Source organism: Ochotona princeps, chromosome 17 (assembly GCF_030435755.1).
Source record: "Ochotona princeps isolate mOchPri1 chromosome 17, mOchPri1.hap1, whole genome shotgun sequence".
NCBI lineage: Eukaryota > Metazoa > Chordata > Mammalia > Lagomorpha > Ochotonidae > Ochotona > Ochotona princeps.
The window spans coordinates 937,934-959,436 of NC_080848.1; the positions used below are offsets into that span (position 1 = coordinate 937,934).

The following is a 21,503-nucleotide window of genomic DNA, read 5'->3' on the forward strand; positions in this document are numbered from 1 at the left end:
GAAGTCCACTCTGTTCACTGGCGCACGCGCTCTGGGCCCAGGACCGCCCAGCCCCGTCCACTCCGGAGGAAGTCGTTGCCGGGCTGGGGTTGCAGGTCCCGGTGCCACCGCTGCACATGGGCAGGTGGCTCCCTGGTGTGGGAGCCGCGGGGCGTGGCGGGGCACTATGTACACGGGTGCCGGCGCCGGCTCCGCTATCTGACGCGCTTCTCCACCGAGTACACGGAGATGTAGTAGTCGTTACTCCCGACGGCCAGGTGAGGCTGTGGACAAGTGTGAGCTGTGAGCTGGGGCGGGGAGCCTGGAGCTCCGGGGCTGCCGGCAGCTGCAGAGCCGGGCCAGGGTGCGGATACGGGGAGCTGCCAGTGGGAGCAGGGGTCCCCATGCCTGCCCATACCTCCCTGCCTCCCATGGACGGTGCTAGGGACCTGAGCTGGCGGCAACCCACAGCCACACGGGCAGGCAGGCTGGGGACTCTAGGGTGCACATATGCAAGGCCAAAGGACGCAGGTCTGCCCCGCGACAAGGTCACCCCGGGTGTGTCCTTCCTTCCCTGGCTGCCTGGGGCAAGGGAGGAGGGGCCCAGGTAGCCCCGAGCCCCAGCAGGAGGGCACAGACCCAGTGCGGGTGGAAGGCGAGGCAGCTGATGGCGCCGACGCGCTGGCCCATGAAGCCGTCGTAGTACTTGATGTTGTTGATCAGTTCCCCGTTGCTGTTGTACACGGCCGTGAACTGGTTCATGGAGCCGCTGTGGGGCGAGGGGGCGTGAGTGTGGGTTCGGGGAGGCTGCGGGCGGGGAGGGTCAGGGCGGGCTGCAGGCTCCGTTGGCGGGCAGCGCCTACCAGGCAATCAGGCCAGCCTCGGGGTGGACGTCCAGTGCCGTGAGGCCTCTCACAATCTGCAGCACGTTCACCGACTCGGGCATCCGGGGGTCGAAGAAGCGCACATCTCCATTGACGCTGAGACGACAGCCAGGGCAGCTCAGGTGGGACCCAGCCCCGCGCCGAGGCCGGCTGTGAGGGACAATGGCTGGGCACCGCCACCTGCAGCTGGGGTGTGGGGGAGAGGGGCCCTAGGGGTGCAGACTAGGCAGCTGGCACACACAGGTCCGAGCTGCTCTCGACACCCGCTCCTGCAGGGCCTCCCTGGCAGGCCCCAAGTGGCTGCTGAGCCTGTACACCGAGCAGGATGCACCCTGAGCCTGGATGGTGCCCACGGGCTCAGCTGAGAGCACACGGGAGCTGCCGGCTCAGCCAGAGCCGGGTCTCTGCGGCCAGGCAGCAGCCCAGCCCACCCCCATCCGGGGCTGGCTCCGTGAGCTTACTGCCCCTGGCAGGTGGCCGTGCTGTGTGACGTTCAGGATTTGTTCTCATGTTGCCAACAAGGGGAAGAGTGGAAGAGTATAGCTTAGGGAATTGGTGGCACTAACTTGTCGTTTGCTGACCCTTTAACGAGTTAGCAACGCTCCGGGTCGTTTCCAGCATCTGTTGTGCCCCGTGCCCTGTTGTGCCCCGTGCCCTGGTGGGCAGAGCCAGGTGGTCGGAGCTGCACTCACCTCACGCTCACGATGTGGCCCTCGGGGCGCTTCTGCAGGTGGGCTTTAACCACCCAGGCCGTGTGCTCCCGATACGTCATGACACGGCTGTGGGCAGGGACACAAGTGAGGGCAGGTCTCGCGGGAATGCTGGCCTGTTCGTGGCTGTGTCCCCTTGTTCCAGAACATTCCCGTCACTCTGCACCCACCCGCACAGTGGGCGCACTGAGTGGATGTGGAGCCAGGGGCTGCTCTGCGGGTAAGGGCATGTGGGGCCAGAGGTTGCTCCTCACCCTCCACGTCTTGGGTCCAGAGACCTGTCCCCGCCCTCCTGCCTAAATGTCCCTAAATGTCCCAGTTCAGCTTGGTCCCATCAGCTCCTCTCCCACCTGGGCCAGGTGTCTTCCCAGAGCAGAGTGGGTCTCACACCCATCCCACCTGGGGAGTCAGGACTAGGCAGTCGGCACCTCCTGTAGGATGGCCTCGACCTAACTCACCCCTGCCTCACACCAGCTGCCGGCTCCAGTGGGCCCCAGGGACCCCCGTGGATTATAGGGGTGGGCTGGCCCTGGAGGAGGCCCCTGCTGGGGCAGTGCCAGCCACCACTGACTTACCATTCACTGAGCGCCATCCTGCGGTCATAGACGCGGATGGAACCGTCACCGAGGCCAGCCACAATGAGAGAGCGGTGGGGGTCACAGGACAGGCTTGTCACGCAGCTGTCAGCACCCGTGGGGATGTCCTAGGATCAGACACGTGGGACAGGATTGCATGCTGCTCTGGGGCCACGGGGATGGACCGGGGCCCACCTGACAGCCAACTCGGGTCCAGGGCACACATGTCAATAGCCTTGGCAGTGGGACTGGCCTGGCCGGGGTTGCCACCTTCACCAAGAGCCAAAGAGCCAGGCTGTGCGGACGGAGCTGCGGCCTCATCATCCCAGGGACCCTGGTGGCCGTGAATCCATCCTTAGGTGAGACACAGAGTGTGAGGCCCCGGCCTGCAAACACCTGGAGGCCAGGGAGGTGCTGAACCCCGCCGCTTCCCCCAGCAAGACTGGCGGCCTCGCCTCCCTCTGCCCGGGAAGCAGCAGAGGTAATTAAGGATGGGGATTCGGAACGCCCCGACCCAATGACACCGGACATTCCCCAGTCGCCACAGATGGAACTATTTGGAACTAATCGGGGCCAGCACAGCCTAATTATGCTCGAAGCAGGTGCTCAGGGCCGTGTTACTGGGTACCCTCAGGCCCGTGGCTGCAGCCGATCCACAGCCTCCTCTCACCCCTCCCTGAGGCCGACCCCCAGCCTCCCCTCACCCCTCCCTGAGGCCGACCCCCAGCCTCCCCTCACCCCTCCCTGAGGCCGACCCCCAGCCTCCCCTCACCCCTCCCTACGGCAGACCCCCAGCCTCCCCTCACCCCTCCCTGAGGCCGACCCCCAGCCTCCCCTCACCCCTCCCTACGGCAGACCCCCAGCCTCCCCTCACCCCTCCCTGAGGCCGACCCCCAGCCTGCCCTCACCCCTCCCTGAGGCAGCCCTGCTCCTAGCTCACGGAGGGCTACGGCCCGTGGGCTCACCTGCACCTTCATCTCACGGTCCGTGTCCCAGACGCGGACGACTCGCACGTCCCCCGAGCTCATGAGGAGGCCGGTCTCCTGCTCCCAGTCCACCACCATCCCTGCCCCTGGAAAGATGGTAGGCACAGTGTCACCTAATGGCCCCGCAGCCCCTTGACCAGGGACTGCACGGGCACCTGTCACTGTCCAGGCTCCTCGCTGGATGCAAGGCCCCTTGGGAGCTCTGGCTGGAATTCAGCACCTTCTGGAGAATCCTGCTACCTGGGCAGCCACTAGAGGGTGTGGCAGGGCCCCAGGACAGGCACCAGGCGGGGCCTGGGGGGCCAGGAAGCAGGGTGACATTGAACACGAGGGGCTCCTAACACCCCCAGACCAGCTGCTCACAGACGCTGCGCGTGCTCTTGGTGCAGTTTCAATGATTAAAGGGTTTTTTAAATCCGTTTCAGCAGCGAAGGAGAGGGGAGGGAGGGAATGCAGACCCAGGTAGCCAGGCCCTGACCCCAAGTCTAGCACATGTGAGGGCCGGGGCTGGCCCATGCTCCCCTAGGCTGTGGGACGGCACAAACAGCACGGCAGGCCAGGGGTACAAAGCTTGCACTGACAACACACAGGAACGGCCTACCCGTGGCGGCTGTCCACCGGGACACGATCTAGCCACGGGAACGGGGGTGTGGGTCGTGGGTGGTGACCACATTGCGCACTCAGACCCCCGTGGCTACCGTGTGGCTTGAGGAACCCTGGTGGGGGCACAGAAGTAGTGAGGTGCCTAGGGCTGTGTGGGGGGCAGCCACGGGCCCGTCCTGGAACTCACCCCGCGTGGTTGGCAGCATGTCTGATAGCCCCTGCCACGCAGTCACCATCTCGGGGTTCTTCTCCAGGTCAGCAAAGTTCTTCCAGACCCTGACGGCCCCATCATCTGGAGGAGGTGCGGGGGAACATGAGGCACCCAGGCTGGAGGCCCAACGGCAGAGCCCGCCCAGCCCCTTGCACTTCTGGGTCCCCACCTTGCTGGAGCACACACCCGCCCAGCCTGCAGCAGGGGCCAGGTGAGACCCAGCGTGTGCCCGGCCCCCGAGAGGCGTGAAGCTGGCATCTGCTGCACTCAGAGACCCCCAGGCTGCCAGGAGCCTGGGGGTCTCCTCCCTCCACAGGGAGTGGGCTGGGCCACATCACCCTGTGGGCTCCACGGACAGCCTCAAGCCCGTGCCCTTTGCAGGATGAACCGTACCAGTATCTTGTGGGCCTGGGACCCCGACCGTGCCCTGGCCCTACCACCCGTGAGCGCCCCCTCACCTGTGGCCGTGAGCAGGAGCGAGCAGTCCTGGCCGTTGAGGTACTCCATGGCCGTGACTCTAGTGTACCGAGGGTTTCCGTTATGGAAGTAATCCAGTTTCTCTCCCTTCTCCCAGTCCCAGAGGCTTCAGGCAAGAGGAGAGAGTCGCAGGGTCAGGGAGAGGCGGCCCAGCTGACCTGCCACTGCCCACCTGGGGCTGTAGGGCAGCAGAGGGGAGGCAGGGAAGCTAGACCCTGCCCATTCGGGCTGGCCAGCCGTGCTGGCCATGTGGCAGTTCTTGAGGAGGCGGCATGGCAAGGCCAGGACACCTGCTGGCTCTCGTCTTGCTGCACATCCACTGCCTCACAGGCGGGAACCAGGAGGTCACGCAACCAGACGTGCCTTGGTGGCAGAGGAGGACACAGTCCCTGTGCTGTGGGGTGTCGCAGTCTGGGAAGGGAGGGGACCCTGTCCTTCCTCTCCATGGCGTGAGCCCCTGGTCAGAGGTCCTGGGAGAGGTCTGCCCGCAGATGGAAGCCACGTGGGGGCAGGGCCTGGGAGGGGGTGCTGACCAGGGATCGACCGTCAGCTGTGCAAGGTGAGAATGCTGTGGAGGTGCGTGGTGGGGATGGTAGGCCAGCATGAAGCCGCATGCGTGAGCGTGGGGAGCTCCAAGTCAGGGCTGCTGACCACGGCTTCGAGAGGAGGGATGCAGCTACAAGTGTCTGGTCCAGCCCTGGCCCTTCACTTAGTGCGGATGTGCTTGGGAGGTGGCCAGTGGCCCAAGGGAGGCGCCTGGTGACCCCAGCCCTGCACCCGACCTCCAGAGGCCTGCAGGAGACCTGATTCCTGGAGTCGGCCTGGCCAAGTCCTGGCGGCAGCAGATGTTTTAGAAATGGATGGACATGGGCCCGGCGGCGTGGCCTAGCGGCTGGAGTCCTCGCCTTGAAAGCCCCGGGATCCCATATGGGTGCCGGTTCTAATCCCGGCAGCTCCGCTTCCCGTCCAGCTCCCTGCTTGTGGCCTGGGGAAGCAGTCGAGGACGGCCCAAAGCTTTGGGACCCTGCACCCGCGTGGGAGACCCGGAAGAGGTTCCGGGTCCCGGCATCGGATTGGCGCGTACCGGCCCGTTGCAGCTCACTTGGGGAGTGAAACATCGGATGGAAGATCTTCCTCTCTGTCTCTCCTCCTCTCTGTATATCCTGCTTTCCAATAACAATAAAAAAATCTTTAAAAAAAAAAAAAAAAAGAAATGGATGGACACTCTTGCTCTCTCTCTGATTTTTCTCTCTGTAAGTCTGCCTTTCAAATAAATAAATACATTTTTTTCAAAAATGAAACAACAGGTGAGCTCCAAGCATCAGCTGTTGGTGCCCGAGGTGGTCCTGTGCCTGGGCAGCTGCCTGCTGGGTTACATGGCCTCCTCCTCAGGAACCAGGGTCCTCTAATGTGCTCCTGTCATGCTTGCTACTGTCGTGGGACAAGCCTTTGTACCTGACCCTGCCCAGGTGTGGGGAACCCTGACCCTGCCCAGGTGTGGGGAGCCCTGACCCCACCCAGGTGTGGGGAGCCGTGACCGTGCCCAGGTGTGGGGAGCCTTGACCCCGCCCAGAGGTGTGGGGAGCCCTGACCCCACCCAGGTGTGGGGAGCCTTGACCCCGCCCAGAGGTATGGGGAGCCCTGACCCCACCCAGGTGTGGGGAGCCCTGACTGTGCTGAGGTGTGTGGGAGCCCTGACCCTGCCCAGGTGTGGGGAGCCCTGACCCTGCCCAGGTATGGGGAGCCCTGACCCTGCCCAGGTGTGTGGGGAACTCTGACCCTGCCGATGTGCGTGGGGAGCCCTGACCCTGCCCAGGTGCGTGGGAAGCCCCTAACCCTGCCTGGGGATTGTGCGCCAGGTGTGGAAGACGGGGCAGGGGCAGGCAGTGAGGAGGTGGTGGGTAGGGATGCTCTTCGGATGTCTGGAGACTGGAGAAGGTGAGGCGGCTTCCATGAGGCTGGGCTGGGTGCCTACCAGATGCTGTCCTTGTCAGCCACGGCTATGCACGGCGTGAAGGGGTGGAATCTGACCACAGAGGGGACGCCGGGGTTCCTATTGAGAAAGATCTGGTCGTCCAATCTTGTGATGCCTGCCAGAGAGACACAGGGGGGTCCAGGGCTGGGACCATGCAAGCCAGTGGGGTACTTGGCCAGGGCTGGTGCCAAATGGGGGCTGGGAAAGCCCAGGGAATGAGCAGAATGCAGAGGCCAGCAGCTCACACGGTCTATGGGGGCAGCCCTGGGAGCTTGCCTGTATCCTTGGGCCACACTGTCCATGGGGGCACCCCCAGGTCTCTGCTCTGGACACAGTGGTGGACACTTGGTGAGTGCCTGGTCAATGGTCATCATGCCACCTGGCAGGTCTGTCTAGTCAGAAGCATATGACAAGTGGCAGGATGGGGACAGGGCCACTGGGCTCTGCCTGGCAGGACTCATGGCTCAGATGGGTGCCTAGCCCGAGTGCTGGAGAAGCTGGGGTGTGTGGGTGCCCAGGGTCATTTCCTGTGCATTCCTGAAGGCAGGTGGCCTCTCCCTGGCTCCGGCTTAGGCACACCCAGGTCGAGCACAGTTCTTGGCTGAGACAGGAAGAAGCTTCCTGCACTGGTTACCCAGCTGCCCAGCCAGCTTCCGGTGCAGGATGCTCACGGCCTCCGGCTGACCAGCCGCTTGGAACCCAGCAGGAAGCTGACCTGCTCCTGGGGCCTGAGGCCACTTTGCCGTCAGCCACTGTGAGCTGAGACTGACCACACAGGGCTTGGTGGTCAGCCTGGACAGTTGCTCCACCCATATGCTCGCCTCAGCAGTGATTGGCAGACCATAAACGCTGGCCCCCCATCGGCACGGTGACCAACAACCGGGTTGCTTTCAGCAGGCAGCGTGCGAGGCCCGGCTGGTGCAGGCTCCGACACTCGCTGCTCCCTGCTGTGTGGCTGTGGGCGAGGCCTGGGCACACCACCTGGAAGGGATGGCACTGCCTCAGCACAGGCTGCCCGTGACTGTCCCATCATCAGAATCTCGGGGGACAGGGAGCAAGATCACACTGCCAGCCACAGCAGCCAGAAGAGACCTGGCAGGAGGCCGAGCCGGAACCCAGGCAGCGTCAGGGCCCCAGCAGAGCCTGCTGCATGGGCAAAGCGCCTGGCTCCAGGCTGGAGACGTCTCAGCATGCCCAAGGGTGCAGCTCTGGGCACTGCCAGGCGGACACCGAGAGCCTGCGTGCTCGCTGTGCTGTGTCCCGGAGGCTGGAGGGTCCCGGAGGCTGGTCTGCTATGGGGTGGGGCCTGTCCACTCTGTCACCATGACAGTGCGTGCCAGCTGCACTCAGCCACCCACTGCCCTACCTGCTATGCAGGTCAGGCTCAAGCGCAGCAGTACACGGTGGGTGAAAGTACGGCGGGAGTGTTGTGTGGCGATCATGTGAGGACGAGCTGGAGGCTGGCTACACGGGCATTCCTGGTTCCCCAGGGCCACAGCATGTGGGCCACAGCCCAGCGCCCCACAGAAGATGGCCTCCGAGGGGAAGCTGGTGGGCAGGGAAGGGCTAGGGCCCGCCTGGTGGTAGTCAGGGGCCTCGCAGCCCCGGGCGGTCCCTCCTGGCTGGGCTTACCTTTCTGGACCACCTGCTGTGCCTGCTTCCTGACGCGGGCGTTGCGCAGGAACCGCCACTCCCTCTCCTTGCGCGTCTGGCTCTCCAGGTCATGTTCTTCTGGGATCTTCAAGGACAGGATGTGTGGTTAGGCCCAGCCCCTCAGAGTGCCTCCTCCCCTTCGATCTTTCCGAAAAGACTTCTTTATTGCCAGGAGCCTCTTTTAGGTCTCCCACACGGGTGCAACATCCCAATGTTTGGGCCGTCCTCGACTGCTTTCCCAGGCCACGAGCAGGGAGCTGGATGGGAAGTGGAGCAGCTGGGACATGGACTGCTGCCCATATGGGTGCTGGCCTTGGAGGCAGTAGCTGGCCTGGTGGCTGTCTGGTTTGGCTAGCAGCCTGGATGCCCACGGGGAGCAGCGCTTAGGGCCCCAGGCTCACGTCCTGCACAGAGCTGATGGGGCGAGGATGAGGAGCGTGGCCCAGGCTGCCCGTCGGTGTTAGCCGTCTGTTTTCCCCCAGGCTCTGCCCTGCCTGTGGTTGTTTAAAGCCTCTTTTGGGGGCGGGCAGGGGGTTCCGCACCAGCACGTGGTGACTCAGCAGCTGGACCGCTCACTGACCACAGTGCTCGGCTGTGTCACGCAGCGTTACCCTCAGTCACTGCTACCAGGAGTCGTACAAAAGAAATCAGAGACAAAGCTCTTGGCCCGAGCCGAGACAGAGACGCTCCTGTGACCAGCCGTGCCGGTAGCCAGGGTGACAACACAAAGGTCAAAGGTGCCAGGCCCACAGGGTGCTGGTTCCGGTCCCAGCTGCTCTGCTTTCCACCCAGCTCCCTGCTAATGGCCTGGGGAAGCCGTGCTCAGTTGGGCACATGCACTGACGTGGGAGATCTGGGTGAAACTCCTGGCCCTGGAACAGGCCACATCTCGCCATTCCATCCATGTGGGGAGTGAACCAGTGAATGCAAGATCTTTTCCCCTCTCCTCTGTCACGCTGCCTTTCAAATAGGTTAGAAAACACACACACTCAAGCCTGTGGTCGCCCTGGCTTCTGTTCAGGGGCGCCTTGTCTTCTGAAAGCCACAGGAGTAACCCCGCTGGAACAGTGGCAGCACCACCAGTAAAAAAGGGCACCCAGGCCAGAGCCCACGGGGGAGTGCCCCAGACCTCACGTGGTACCTCCATGGGCTTCGAAAAAATCCCACGTGGCAGGCGGGTGCAGTGTGGGCTCCAGGGGACTGCCTTCATCCATGGCAACCCAGAGCTCATCGGAGCAGAGATGGCAAACGACAACGCAGAGCGCAGTGAGAATGCAGGACCAGGATGAGGCTCAGGGCCTGCCAGGAGCAAGCGCACTGCGAGTGCAGACGGGGAGCAGAGGGCGTGAGGCAGAGGGCAGGGGGCATGGGCACAGGACAGGGGTGTAGGCATGGGGCAGGACAGGGCAGGGGCAGGGGGCACAGGGGAGGATGGGGCAGGGCAGAGGGCATGGGGCAGGACAGGGCAGGGCAGAGGGCAGGGGGCAGGACAGGGCAGGGCAGAGGGCAGGGGGCAGGACAGGGCAGGGCAGAGGGCAGGGGGCAGGACAGGGCAGGGCAGAGGGCAGGGGGCACAGGGCAGGACAGGGCAGACAGCATATGCAGGGGAAGAGCCCTGGGTCCTGATAGGCTCTGCCAACTCTAGGGACACGAGGTCTGCCTGCAGCCCACCAAGGGCAGTGCAGGACTGGCCCCCCAGGACTCTGCCTCGCAGCCAGGCTGCCATGCGCCATGCTGAGCTCCGAGCACGGCTGCTGCCCTGGGCCTACTGAGCTCAGGAAGGTCTCAGAGGCCCGGCACTACGGCGCTGTGCGGGAACCACCCACGCGGCATGCCGGGGGCTGGGGCGGAGCAGTGTGGGAAGCCGGAGGGGAAGGTGGCAGGCACGGGCCCGGACCGGGCTCACGAGCATCTGCCCCTGCTGTATCTTAATCTTCCCCCTCTCCAGGTTGCACAGAGCTTTCTGTAAACAGGCAGGCAGCCCCAGCTCTGTGAGCTCCCCAGCACAGCTCCCGGGAGGCTGCGGGTGCGGGAATGGAGTTACATGATTAGGGTCCTGACATGCCACCGGCTTCTCACAGCTCTCGGCTTCTCAGACAGAAACCAATTATGAGGCCCAGGCTTCCTGCAGCGATGCAGCTCAGAGCCTGACTCCCTCCTGGCCACGAAGGAAGCCTGGCGGATCGCAACAAAGCCCTGTGAAGGTCTCCGGCAGGGCAGAGGCCTGGGCCTGGGCAAGGGCCACCCTGCCCTGCTGGGCCTCACTTCCTACCTCTCCACATTGAGACGCAGGAACTTCAAAACAGGAACATCACTGTTGGGCTGAGGACCAGGCCCGAGGTGGCGCTGCCCAGCCCGGCTCCCTCCGAGGACCAGGCCTGAGGTGGGCACTGCCCAGCATAGACCCTCGGGTTCTCCCCCAGGGGCCGATGATGAGGGGACGACATAGGGACAAGCCCACCTCCACCCAGGCACCTCAGGCCTGCAGCCCAATGGTGAAGTGGCTCCCCGCACTCTCACCCAGACACCCATGGGGTGCTGGCTCCACAGGTGTGCTGCGTAGTGGCGCCCCCGTGTGGCCAGGGACAACAGTGACTGGCTAAGCTAAGGTGGTAGGAGGCTGAGGGCAAAGCGGGTGGCTCGTGCACTCCCCGAGTCCCTTTCCACCTTCCCAGTGCTGCTCAACACACCCGAGGGACAGAGTGCCTCACCTCCTCCAGAAGACACTGAGGGACAGAGCGCCTCACCTCCCCCAGAAGACACTGAGGGACAGAGCGCCTCACCTCCCCCAGAAGACACTGAGGGACAGAGCGCCTCACCTCCCCCAGAAGACACTGAGGGACAGAGCGCCTCACCTCCCCCAGAAGACACTGAGGGACAGAGCGCCTCACCTCCCCCAGAAGACACTGAGGGACAGAGCGCCTCACCTCCCCCAGAAGACACTGAGGGACAGAGCGCCTCACCTCCCCCAGAAGACACTGAGGGACAGAGCGCCTCACCTCCCCCAGAAGACACTGAGGGACAGAGCGCCTCACCTCCCCCAGAAGACACTGAGGGACAGAGCGCCTCACCTCCCCCAGAAGACACTGAGGGACAGAGCGCCTCACCTCCCCCAGAAGACACTGAGGGACAGAGCGCCTCACCTCCTCCAGAAGACACTGAGGGACAGAGCGCCTCACCTCCTCCAGAAGACACTGAGGCACAGAGCGCCTCACCTCCTCCAGAAGACACTGAGGCACAGAGCGCCTCACCTCCTCCAGAAGACACTGAGGGACAGAGCGCCTCACCTCCCCCAGAAGACACTGAGGGACAGAGCGCCTCACCTCCCCCAGAAGACACTGAGGGACAGAGCGCCTCACCTCCTCCAGAAGACACTGAGGGACAGAGCGCCTCACCTCCTCCAGAAGACACTGAGAGACAGAGCGCCTCACCTCCCCCAGAAGACACTGAGGGACAGAGCGCCTCACCTCCTCCAGAAGACACTGAGGGACAGAGCGCCTCACCTCCTCTAGAAGACACTGAGGGACAGTGTCTCATCTCCTCCAGAAGACACTGAAGGACAGAGCGCCTCACCTCCTCCAGAAGACACTGAGGCACAGAGCGCCTCACCTCACCCAGAAGACACTGAGAGACAGAGCGCCTCACCTCCTCCAGAAGACACTGAGGGACAGAGCGCCTCACCTCCTCCAGAAGACACTGAGGGACAGAGCGCCTCACCTCCTCCAGAAGACACTGAGGGACAGAGCGCCTCACCTCCCCCAGAAGACACTGAGGGACGGAGCGCCTCACCTCCTCCAGAAGACACTGAGGGACAGAGCGCCTCACCTCCTCCAGAAGACACTGAGGGACAGAGCGCCTCACCTCCCCCAGAAGACACTGAGGGACAGTGTCTCATCTCCTCCAGAAGACACTGAGGGACAGAGTGCCTCACCTCCTCCAGAAGACACTGAGGGACAGAGCGCCTCACCTCCTCCAGAAGACACTCCAGGGACAGTGTCTCACCTCCAGAAGACACTCCAGGGACAGTGTCTCATCTCCAGAAGACACCGAAGGACAGAGTGCCTCACTTCCAGCGACAGCTCCAAGTTTCTGCAAATGCTTAGTTGTGTAAACGCCATGCACCCAGGCACAGTCCGACGCACCCACACCTCATCTTGGGTCCCTTGCTGGCTGGTCCTTCTTTTAACGCCTAGCCCTGGTGTTATATTCATTCATAAATATTGAATTTACTAGGTAAGTTGGATGGAGTGAAAAGGGAGAGAGCAAGAGGGGAGGGACAGAGGCTGATATCTGTCCACTGGGTCACTCCCCAAATCGTCCAACGGCTGGAGCTGAGCTGATCTGAAGCCAGGAGCTTCTTCCAGGTCTCCCACGCAGGTGCAGGGTCCCAAGGTTCTGGGCTGTCCTCGACTGCTTTCCCAGGCCACAGGCAGGGAGCTGGGTGGGAAGTGGAGCTGCCGGGATTAGAACTGACACACAGACGGGGTGCCAGTGCTGCAGGCTGAGGACTACCCTTGTATTCTACCTTGTAAGAAGATGTATTGATTGGAAAGGCGAAAGGCCACCGAGACACTCGGCTCTTGCGTCCACTGGTCCCCTCCGCAAATGCCATGGCAACAAGGCTAAAGCCATGCACTCCTGCCCAGTGGCCCTCAAGAGTGGCAGGGGTTCAAGTACTTAGGTCATCGCCCACTGCCTTCCTGGCACACCAGTAGGGAACCAGACTGGAAGCAGAGCAGCTGGGATTAAAACTGGCTTCTGATACAGGGTGCCAGCCCCACCAGGATGTGTTTTCTGTCTCCGATCTACAGCTCCTGCTGTGTGCTCAAGGTCGGTGCCATGTCAGGGCTTCAAGTGGCCTCTTCCACTTGGAAGGTCACTTGTGGTTCACCAGTGTCATCCAGGTATTAACTTCCATTGCTGTCCAGAATCTTCTACCTACTGGATCACCTCCAGATGGCTGTGATACCCAGGCCTTGGGTCTCCCATGTGGGCAGCAGGGGCCCAACCCTCGGGCCATGCTCTGCTGCTCATTTGAGGCCTTGGCGAGGGATGGCTGCCAAGCAGAGCAACGGGACACAGCTAGGAAGCACGTGGGATGCCAGCTGACAGGCACCTTAGACAGCAGTGCGCCTGTCCCCCCAAGGAAGGGCCTCTGGGTCGCCTCTGGTTTGTACTGTGCATGAAGAGAGACCCTGAAATACTCGCAGAGGGCTCCGCAGGCTGCACTGCCTCTCTCAGGGCACAAAGCACTGCCCTGGGACCTGCAGTAGCCATCCTTGTACCAGCCACAGCCCAGGACGAGAGCCTCCAAAGTACCATGCCTGCTGTCAGTGCATGTACTGCCAGGCTCTGAGGTCTGGCCACACGCACCCCGCTCTGTGAGCAATGTCCCCCATGCTGTCCCCACCTGTGGACCTTTCTTGGTGATGTGTCTGCAAACCTCCCACTATTACATCTGGCTCTAGGGCTGGGTTCTTTAAGATTTGTGTACTTATTCTGAAAATGTTACAGGGAGAGAGAGAGATCTTCCACCTGCTGGTTCACTTCCTGGATGGCCACAATGGCCAGTGCTGGGCCAGGACAAAGGCGGGCTTCTTACAGCCTTCCACACGGGTGGCAAGGGCTCGAACACTTGGGCCTTCTTCCATTGCTTTTCGCAGGTGCATCAGCAGGGAGCTGCATGGGAACTGGGCAAGCTGGGACTTGAACCAGTGCCCACAAAGGATGCTGGTGTCACATGTGGACGGCGGTTTCCCCAGCTACACTGCAAGCTCAGCCCCTCCTTGCAGAGTCTTGAGAGTTTACACACGCTCAACACAAGATCTCCATCTGCCACGCGTTTCACAACTTCCTCTCATTTGGCGGCTTGCCTTTTCTGGGCACTGTTTTTCAGAAACCAGTCCTTGAGTTTGGTGAAGTCCAGTTTTTCCTCACATGGCACCTTGTAACTTTGGTTTTCTGTGTGTTGGTCTGCCAGACAATGCTGCTAGGGGCTCGTGCTGTGGTGTGTGGGTCAAGCAGCCACTGACAGCGCTGGCGTCCCAAGCTGCTCCTGACCCTGTGCCCTGCTGGGGCAGCACAGAGAGCGGCTGGCGGTCTCTGCCCTGCCATTCCTGCGGGAGGCTGGCACACAGTGTGACTCCTGGCTGCTGTGCTCTTTCAGGAGTAAACCAGCTAATAGAAGATCTCATCTCTGTCTTTCAACTAATAGATGTGTTGAGCAGGCTTGTCAACTTAGTTATCTTAGATGGAGATAGCTAATCATATACATATATTAGTGGTTTGTAAGAATGTATCTCTCAGGGTTGGTGTGTGACACAGCAGGTCAACCTGGGATTCGGGGTGCTGCCTGCTCATTTGGGTGCTAGTTCAGGTCCTGGGCGCTAGTTTCTGCCCACCTCCTTGCTAATGAGTGCCCCAGGAGAGCAGCCCATGATGGTCCAATCCTCTTCTCCCACACAGGGTACCAGCAAGAAGCTCCTAGCTCCAGCCTGCTTAGCCCTGGCCGTTGGAGCTGTGCAAGATCTCTCTGACTTCAAAGTAAATAAATCTTCAAAAAAAAAAAACGAGGAAGGAGTTTCCCGAGGCAGGAGCATGAGCTGCCCTGTGAGGTACCGCCCTCCCCGCAGCAACAGCCAAGGGTTCCCCTTCCCCTGGGGATGCCAACCTCTGGACAAAGCGACACGCCCCTCTGAGGTCAGAATGGGAGTCAGCCCCAAGTGCACACAGCCGTTGCCCTACCTCTGTGCCTCCATGGCACAGGCGGGGAGCAGAGCAGCTCCTCACACACGTGGGGACGGTGGCTGGGCACGGGGCGGTCCCCCACCTCACACAGGGTGACCGCAGCTGGAGAACAGGGCAGCCCCCCACCTCACACAGGGTGACCGCAGCCGGAGAACAGGGCGGCCCCCCACCTCACACAGGGTGACTGCAGCCGGAGCACGGGTGACCGCCCACCTCACACAGGGTGACCGCAGCCGGAGAACAGGGCGGCCCCCCACCTCACACAGGGTGACTGCAGCCGGAGCACGGGTGACCGCCCACCTCACACAGGGTGACCGCAGCCGGAGAACAGGGCGGCCCCCCACCTCACACAAGGTGATGGCAGCTGGGCATGGGGCAGCCCCTACCTTACATGGGCAGCGATTGTGGCTGGGCACAGCTGTTTTTGGTCCTCAGAATAAACAAAAACCCCCAGCCAACCTGCCGCTGCAGTGGTGGCTTTGGAGTTCTAGGTGACCAGCTGCTCAGACACACCAGGTTCTGGGTGTCACCTGCTCAGTGGATGCTTGTCAGGCCTGCTGCACCTTTGGGGCAGGGTAGGATTTGGGGTTCGAGTTCTCGTTGTTGGAATCTGTGCCAATGGGATCCTCACGCACCTGATCATACAAATGTGTGATTTGATGATTAATTCAATTATTGAAAACACTCCTGGGAGAGGCAGGACTGCAAACCACAGAGCACAGCCGTCTCCCCTTCTGAAGCTGAGGGCGACCCTGAGCAGGGAGACGGGGTGCCTGGCAGGTGTAGGCGGCTTCCTGGCAGATGTGTGGGGGCCCCCTGGCAGGCTGCAGCCCAGACTGGCACCAGATATGCTTTGAGCAGCCGGCAGAGGCTTGCTCAGCGAAGGCTCATTTGAATGCCTGGGGAAGAAAGCAAATCTTTTGGGAAGAAATCAAATTCATTTTCAGGTTTAGGGGAAATGAGCTTTGAGTTTTCTAGGACAAGCCTTGATGAGTCAGAACAAGCGCTGCCCAAGGATTTCAAGCAAAGTCGCTCATTGCCATGCCAGGAAGTGGGTGGGGTTCAGCACGCCAAGGGGCCCTGGGCTCCAGGCCCGCACCGTCCTGGCCTGCGTGGAGGTAAAGCGGAACTCCTCAGTTCCGAGGAGCAGCTCAGTACGCACATCCGCGACTGAGCCTGCACTCGGGCTGGCCTCACCCCCTGGAAGTGCTGGGGGCACAGTGCCCCCACAGCCCAGCCTGTGCTGCGTCCTGAGCGCAGGCCCCGCTCACCCAGCAGCTGGCCCCCCGTGTCATCTGCATGCACACACCTGGCACAGTGGCAGCACTATCAGATGGGGGTTTCTGTCCTTTTTCTTTGTAAAACATTTCCTCGTAACACTGGTTATTGTCAACTTTTTTTTTGAAGGTTTAATCAGAGAGGGGAAGAGGGAAAACTGAACTTCCATTACTGATTCACTCACAAAGAGCCAGAGCTGGGCTAAGCTGAGCCAGAAGCTTCCTCCGGGTCTCCCATTGGGACGGCAGGGGTCCAAACACTTGGGCTATCTTCCACTGCCTTTGCCAGGCCATTCATGGGGAACCGGAGTGCAGCAGCCAGGAACTGGACCAGCATTGCTGGCATGGCTCATCCCCTTGGCCAGGATGCCAGCCCCGCCTGCCCACATCTTAGAGCACTTTTAGACCTCAGTGAAGTGACTTCCTGGGCTGAACTATGGGAAGTTCACATTCTTGGGTTCACTCACACAGCGGAAGAGTCGCTGCCTCAGATACCCACATCCCTACAAAAGGATACCAGATAGAGCCCGGGCTGCTCCACTTCCAATCCAGCTCCCAGCTAGCGTGCCAAGTCCTCAGTCCCCTGCACCCTGTGGAGACGCGCAGGGAGCTCTGGGCCGCAGCCTGGCTGCCACAATCATCTGGAAGATCTCTCTCTTTGTGACTTCATCTTGCAAGTCAGTATATGCATCTTAAGGAAAAACCAGCGCGGGAGAGAGGCAGCCCCCCACCCAGCCTGGGCCGCGGGGGCCAGGAGCGGACATGGACTTGGTGAGCATTTGTGTGCGTGACGGGAGAGGAGAGGTGCAGAGGGGTGGGCTGCTGGCAGAGGAGCATGCCCAGGACCACCCATGACACAGGGTCTTCAGTGATGCACCCGTGGAGGTGGAGGGTCTCCTGAGCCAGTGCTGTTAGCTTAGGGGGGCTTGAGTCACCTCTGCGGAGGTGGGCATCCATGACTCCACCGTGTGTGGCTCCTGGTCAGCCCATGGGAGCTGGTACTTCAGCAGAGGTGAGCCCTAGGGTGCTGGCCCAGGCAGGGCCCTGGTGAGGGTATCCCGGCAGGCCTCGAAGGCCTGTAGTGAGCTCAGGAGCAAGCAGGCCAGCTCCCAGCAGGTGGCAAGTAAGTGAAGTCGGCTGCTTGAGCCGTCAGCTTTAACTGCTAATCCTGCCGCTGTACGCTGACTTAGCGTCACGTTGCCCCACGGGGACAGTAGCTGTGGAGGGATGGCTTGGGGGCTGGCGGGGCTGGCAACGGCCCTGGAACTCCTGCTCTCCTGCCCGCAGCTCATCAAGGTGACCCGTGTGGACGCCCTGGGCCACGGTGATGAGCACGACAGGGCAGGAGTTCAAGGGGCCAGAGCGGGGGCCACAGGGGAAAGGAGTCACACGCGAGCAGCATGCCCCCGGAAGGGGCAGCTTCGCTGGGCCCCATGTGCCAGGGCTCACACACCTTCATGACAGGCTGGGCGAAGTAGCGGGCACTCCAGTCGCAGAAGCCCGTCTGCATGGTGGCGGAGATGAAGTTCTTGTGTCCGGCAGCCTCGTCCCCATCATCCGCGGTCTGCAGGGAGGGGAGGGACAGCGTGGGCCCCCTCGGCCTGAGAGTCCAGGTGTGGCTGGGTGCTCAGAGCTCTGGGCTGGGCCAGGAGCAGGGCGGCAGCATGAGCCATTTCTACCTGTTCCCGCAGACACTGGGCCCGGGGTCTGGACAGGGTGGCAGGGCCTGTGTCCACTATGCCTTCCTGGGGTCGGCTCAGCATGGGCCAGCTGCTGAGCAGGGTCCTTTGCCCAAACTAGTTCACCATGGCCCGGCACATGGCTGCTCTGGTGGCTGGGCCCTGCTGGTGAACGGCGGTCCTGAGGGAGAGCCCTGCAGGCTGCTCTGTACCTGACTGCTATGTCACACTGGCCACCCCTCAGGTTGCCTGAAGCGGCAGTCCCCAGCCTTGCGATAGGGCCAACAGGGCAGTAGTCTGCAGGTGCCTGTGTGCAGTGGTTGCCCTGTGCCCACTGTGGTCCGGGCCGTGGGCCCATCCAGGAGGTTGGCCTGTACTCGTAGCCCGGGCCGGCTTCCCTCCTCATTGCTACAGCTCTGATGGTGGGGGCGCTGGAGCCACCAGGTTGGCATGGAAACCTGGGATTCCCTAGTGAACAGCAGGTAGCTTCTTGTTCAAGTGACTAAAGTGCAAGGGAAGTCTGGTCTCCCCGCTCCCAAGGGACACCGCTGTCAGCACCACGGCAGCTGGAGGGCCTCTGCACAGCCCGGGCCAGGGTGCCCAGTTCTGCACATGGGCTGCTGGGAGCCCCGAGGAGAGCAGGCAGCTCAACAATCGAGCGCCTATGCAGACACACCCTGCTCGGAGGAAACTCGTGGAGCCGCCATCACATCCTGTTCCCCCAAGAGGGGAAAGAAGGACTTGGCCATGTGCTTGGATTCTGTTGCTCGGACAGCCAGGAAGGAGACGTCCCTACGAAGCCCAGCAGTGCAGCCCTCCTCTGCAGGGGCCGAGACAGGCCCACGGCTGGGCGTGGGGCTAGCTGCACGTGTTCCCGAGGGGTTTCTGTGTGGGCTTGTCCCCGGAGGCTGCGTACCTGATCGGGGCCCTTGTCGAACATCTTCCGTGTCCGGGGAAACTGGTGGGAGTGGGGGGTGTACTGCGCAGCCACGGAACCTGTGGTACTTGGCCGGCCGGAGGGCAGCTCGCGACTGCCTGGCTGCTTGGCCACGTCGTTGGTCAGGCTGGAGCTGCTGGCACTGGATGCCGGCGGGGAGCCGCTGCCATGGGGAGAACAAGGAGCTTTGCACCCTAAACCACAGCCCCATGCCTCCTGGCTGCTGCTGACAGACATGGGGACACTGTGGCCTGACTCCCACGCAGCCTGGCAGCCCACCTGGTGGCGTAGGAATGGCCTCTAACCAGGTATGAGGGCCCTGGCTGCCCACCTGGGATGGCGCCTCAAGCCCCTGACAGCACAGGACATGGCTGCATAGCCTCCGGTGGGCACCTGCTGATGGGATGGAGCAGCCACCCACCAGTGTCCTGCTCGGGGGCTTACAGCCTCTTGTGAAACTCAGAGCAGTCCAGGGCACCGGCCAGACCCAGTTTCGGCCACCGCTGTGTGTGCAAGCGCAGGGTTTCCCAAGTGGGGCTGGCCAGGAGGGGCTCCACTGGGTACGGGGAGGGAACACAGGAAGCAGTGGGAAGATGGGGACATGTCCTGGCAGTGACTCCCATGGGGCAGGGCAGCTGGCACGGTGTGCAATGCCCATTACTCACCCCACTTGGTGGATGTGCACGCCCTTGTTGGTAGGGCTAGCGGGGGCCGACTGCGTGAGTGAAGATGCATCCAGAATGCGCTGGGGCCGGGCGTTCACCGTGGCCTACAGGAGCAACAGACAGGGAACTAGGGGCCGCCCAATGGCCTCTAGACGCACGTGAGAGGCACAGCAGTGGTGGCTTCCAAGGGGCTTCATGGCGGAGCCAAGGCCTTTTTATCCAGGGACAGACCAGTAGACTGTACCCCGAATGTAACCCTGGAGACCTTGTTTTTATGTTTCCATTTTATCTGGTGGGAAGACAGAGACCTCCCACGGCTGGTTCAGCCCCCAGATGCTCACAGCACACAGGGCTGGGCCAGGCCAGTACCAGGAATCAGGAGCTCTCACATGAGCGGCAGGGACCAAGTCCTTGGGCCACCCCCTGCTGCCTCCCAGGGGACAAGGACACACATGGACACTCCGCTATGGGGTGTGGGTCTCCCCAGCAGCAGCTCCACCACCAGGCCCAACACCTGCCCCAAATGGTCCACCTGGGGCTGGCGGTCCCTAGGCTGGCGACCGTGACGGGAAGACTGAAGGGGTGTCTAGGTGGCTAGAGGGTCAATGCGTAGTACACTCCACCCTTCAGGAAGACGGTGTCCACTGTCTCCTGTGTCCCTGGGAGCCTGCTGGTGGTCCTGGCCACTGCTAGGCTGGCAGACAATTCTGGGAGTGCAGTCCAGGGAGCTGGCAGGTACACCTGCACTTGCTGCAGGAGCTGGGTGGCCACGAACACTCGTGTGCCCTGCTGGCCCGCTCAATGGGATGTCAACCCGCCCTCTGACCAGCCAAACACCAGAGGCCAATCACCGCAGGTGTCTCCCCATGGGATGCCAACGGCTTTTGGATTCTCCTGCCCTCACCATGAGAAAAACTGGCCAGAGGGCAGACCAGTGCGATCTGCAAACGCTTCTGCCTTTCCTTAATTACAGACAGCACAAAACGTCTGTGCACTTGGCACTATTCTGCCATCGCACTCTCACACAGGTAGAGTGGAGCGCTACACGATCCTGTAAGTACAGCCCACAAACAGGCCACGTGCGTGGGCCTGCCCCACGTGGAAGCCCTGGGAGCCCTGACTCCTGCCTTGTCTACGTCCAGCCCTGGCCACTGTGGCCATCTGGGGAGTGAATGAGCAAACCAAAGGGCCCTCTCTGTAATTCTGTTCAATAAATAATCCCTTTTTATCAAAAAGACTTATTTCAAAGGCAAAGTTACAGAGAAAGAGGGAGAGAGAGTGACACCAAAGAGAGAGGTCTTCCATCCACTGATTTGTCCCCAAATGGCCACAATGGCCAGGGTTGTGGTATACTAAAGCCAGAAGCCTAGAGTGTCTTCTGGGTCTCCTATGCAGGTGCAGGGGGCCTAGCACTTGGCCGTCCTCTGCTGCTTTCTCAGGCCATTAGCAGGGAGCTGGATGGGAAGTAGAGCAGCAGGGATTTGAACTACTGCCCGTATGGGGTGTTGGACCTGCAGGTAGCAGCTTAACTCACTGTGCCACGGTGCCAGCCCCATAACTCTCTCTTTAAAAAGTCTAAAAAGAGAAAGGAAACTGACTCCTCAGACACAAGAAGTCTAGTGTGGGTTGCTCTGAGTGTGGGAGGTGATGGGAAGACAGGAAATCCCGAGCTGACGGGAACACTTCAGCAGTTCCCACAGCCGCCAAAGGCAGTGACGAGGGCATCCTGAGGTGGCCCAAGGGACTGTCAGCCCCATGCTCCGCTCTCCCAGCTGGACTCCGAGTCCTTGCCCTGGACCCCGAGTCCTTGCCCTGGACCCCTGGGAGTTCCTGGGCAGGGGTCATGGGCAGTGGCAGTCCTGTGAGGAGCACCAGTGACCTCAGGGTTTTAGACTGGCCCAGTAGTGCGGTCGGGGCGGAGGGTCGGGGGCTGGGTGCATGGCCCCTCCAAGCAGAGGCACGAGGACCCTTGAGCGGGGCAGGGGTGGGGGAACCTGCCTACAGTCCTGTCACCATTCTGAGCAGGCACCACGGGAAGAGCTGCTGGACGCTCGTCATGCGCCAAGGGCCTCAGGTGACCTCACCTGCCCTTGCCCGCTGCTCCCTCTCTGGTCCACCTCCCATGTGAGCCCTCACAGGGTGGCG

At 61.9% G+C, this 21,503-nt stretch overlaps 1 protein-coding gene across 2 annotated transcripts in view; it reads right to left on the reverse strand.

Moving 5' to 3' along the window:
- The window catches only part of RPTOR (regulatory associated protein of MTOR complex 1), a 226,148-nt gene continuing 204,645 nt past the window's right edge, over positions 1-21,503 (reverse strand). For both annotated transcript variants that reach the window (XM_058675485.1, XM_058675484.1), the window contains exons 22-34: positions 19,359-19,462; positions 18,673-18,856; positions 17,531-17,641; positions 8,033-8,138; positions 6,401-6,515; positions 4,407-4,531; positions 3,925-4,029; positions 3,114-3,220; positions 2,149-2,276; positions 1,556-1,642; positions 843-959; positions 619-748; positions 1-263 (exon numbers count right to left, since the gene is read on the reverse strand). In XM_058675485.1, the coding sequence (XP_058531468.1) occupies positions 195-263; positions 619-748; positions 843-959; positions 1,556-1,642; positions 2,149-2,276; positions 3,114-3,220; positions 3,925-4,029; positions 4,407-4,531; positions 6,401-6,515; positions 8,033-8,138; positions 17,531-17,641; positions 18,673-18,856; positions 19,359-19,462 (1,488 nt within the window). In that variant the 3' untranslated portion in view covers positions 1-194. The remainder of the gene's footprint in view (positions 264-618; positions 749-842; positions 960-1,555; positions 1,643-2,148; positions 2,277-3,113; positions 3,221-3,924; positions 4,030-4,406; positions 4,532-6,400; positions 6,516-8,032; positions 8,139-17,530; positions 17,642-18,672; positions 18,857-19,358; positions 19,463-21,503) is intronic.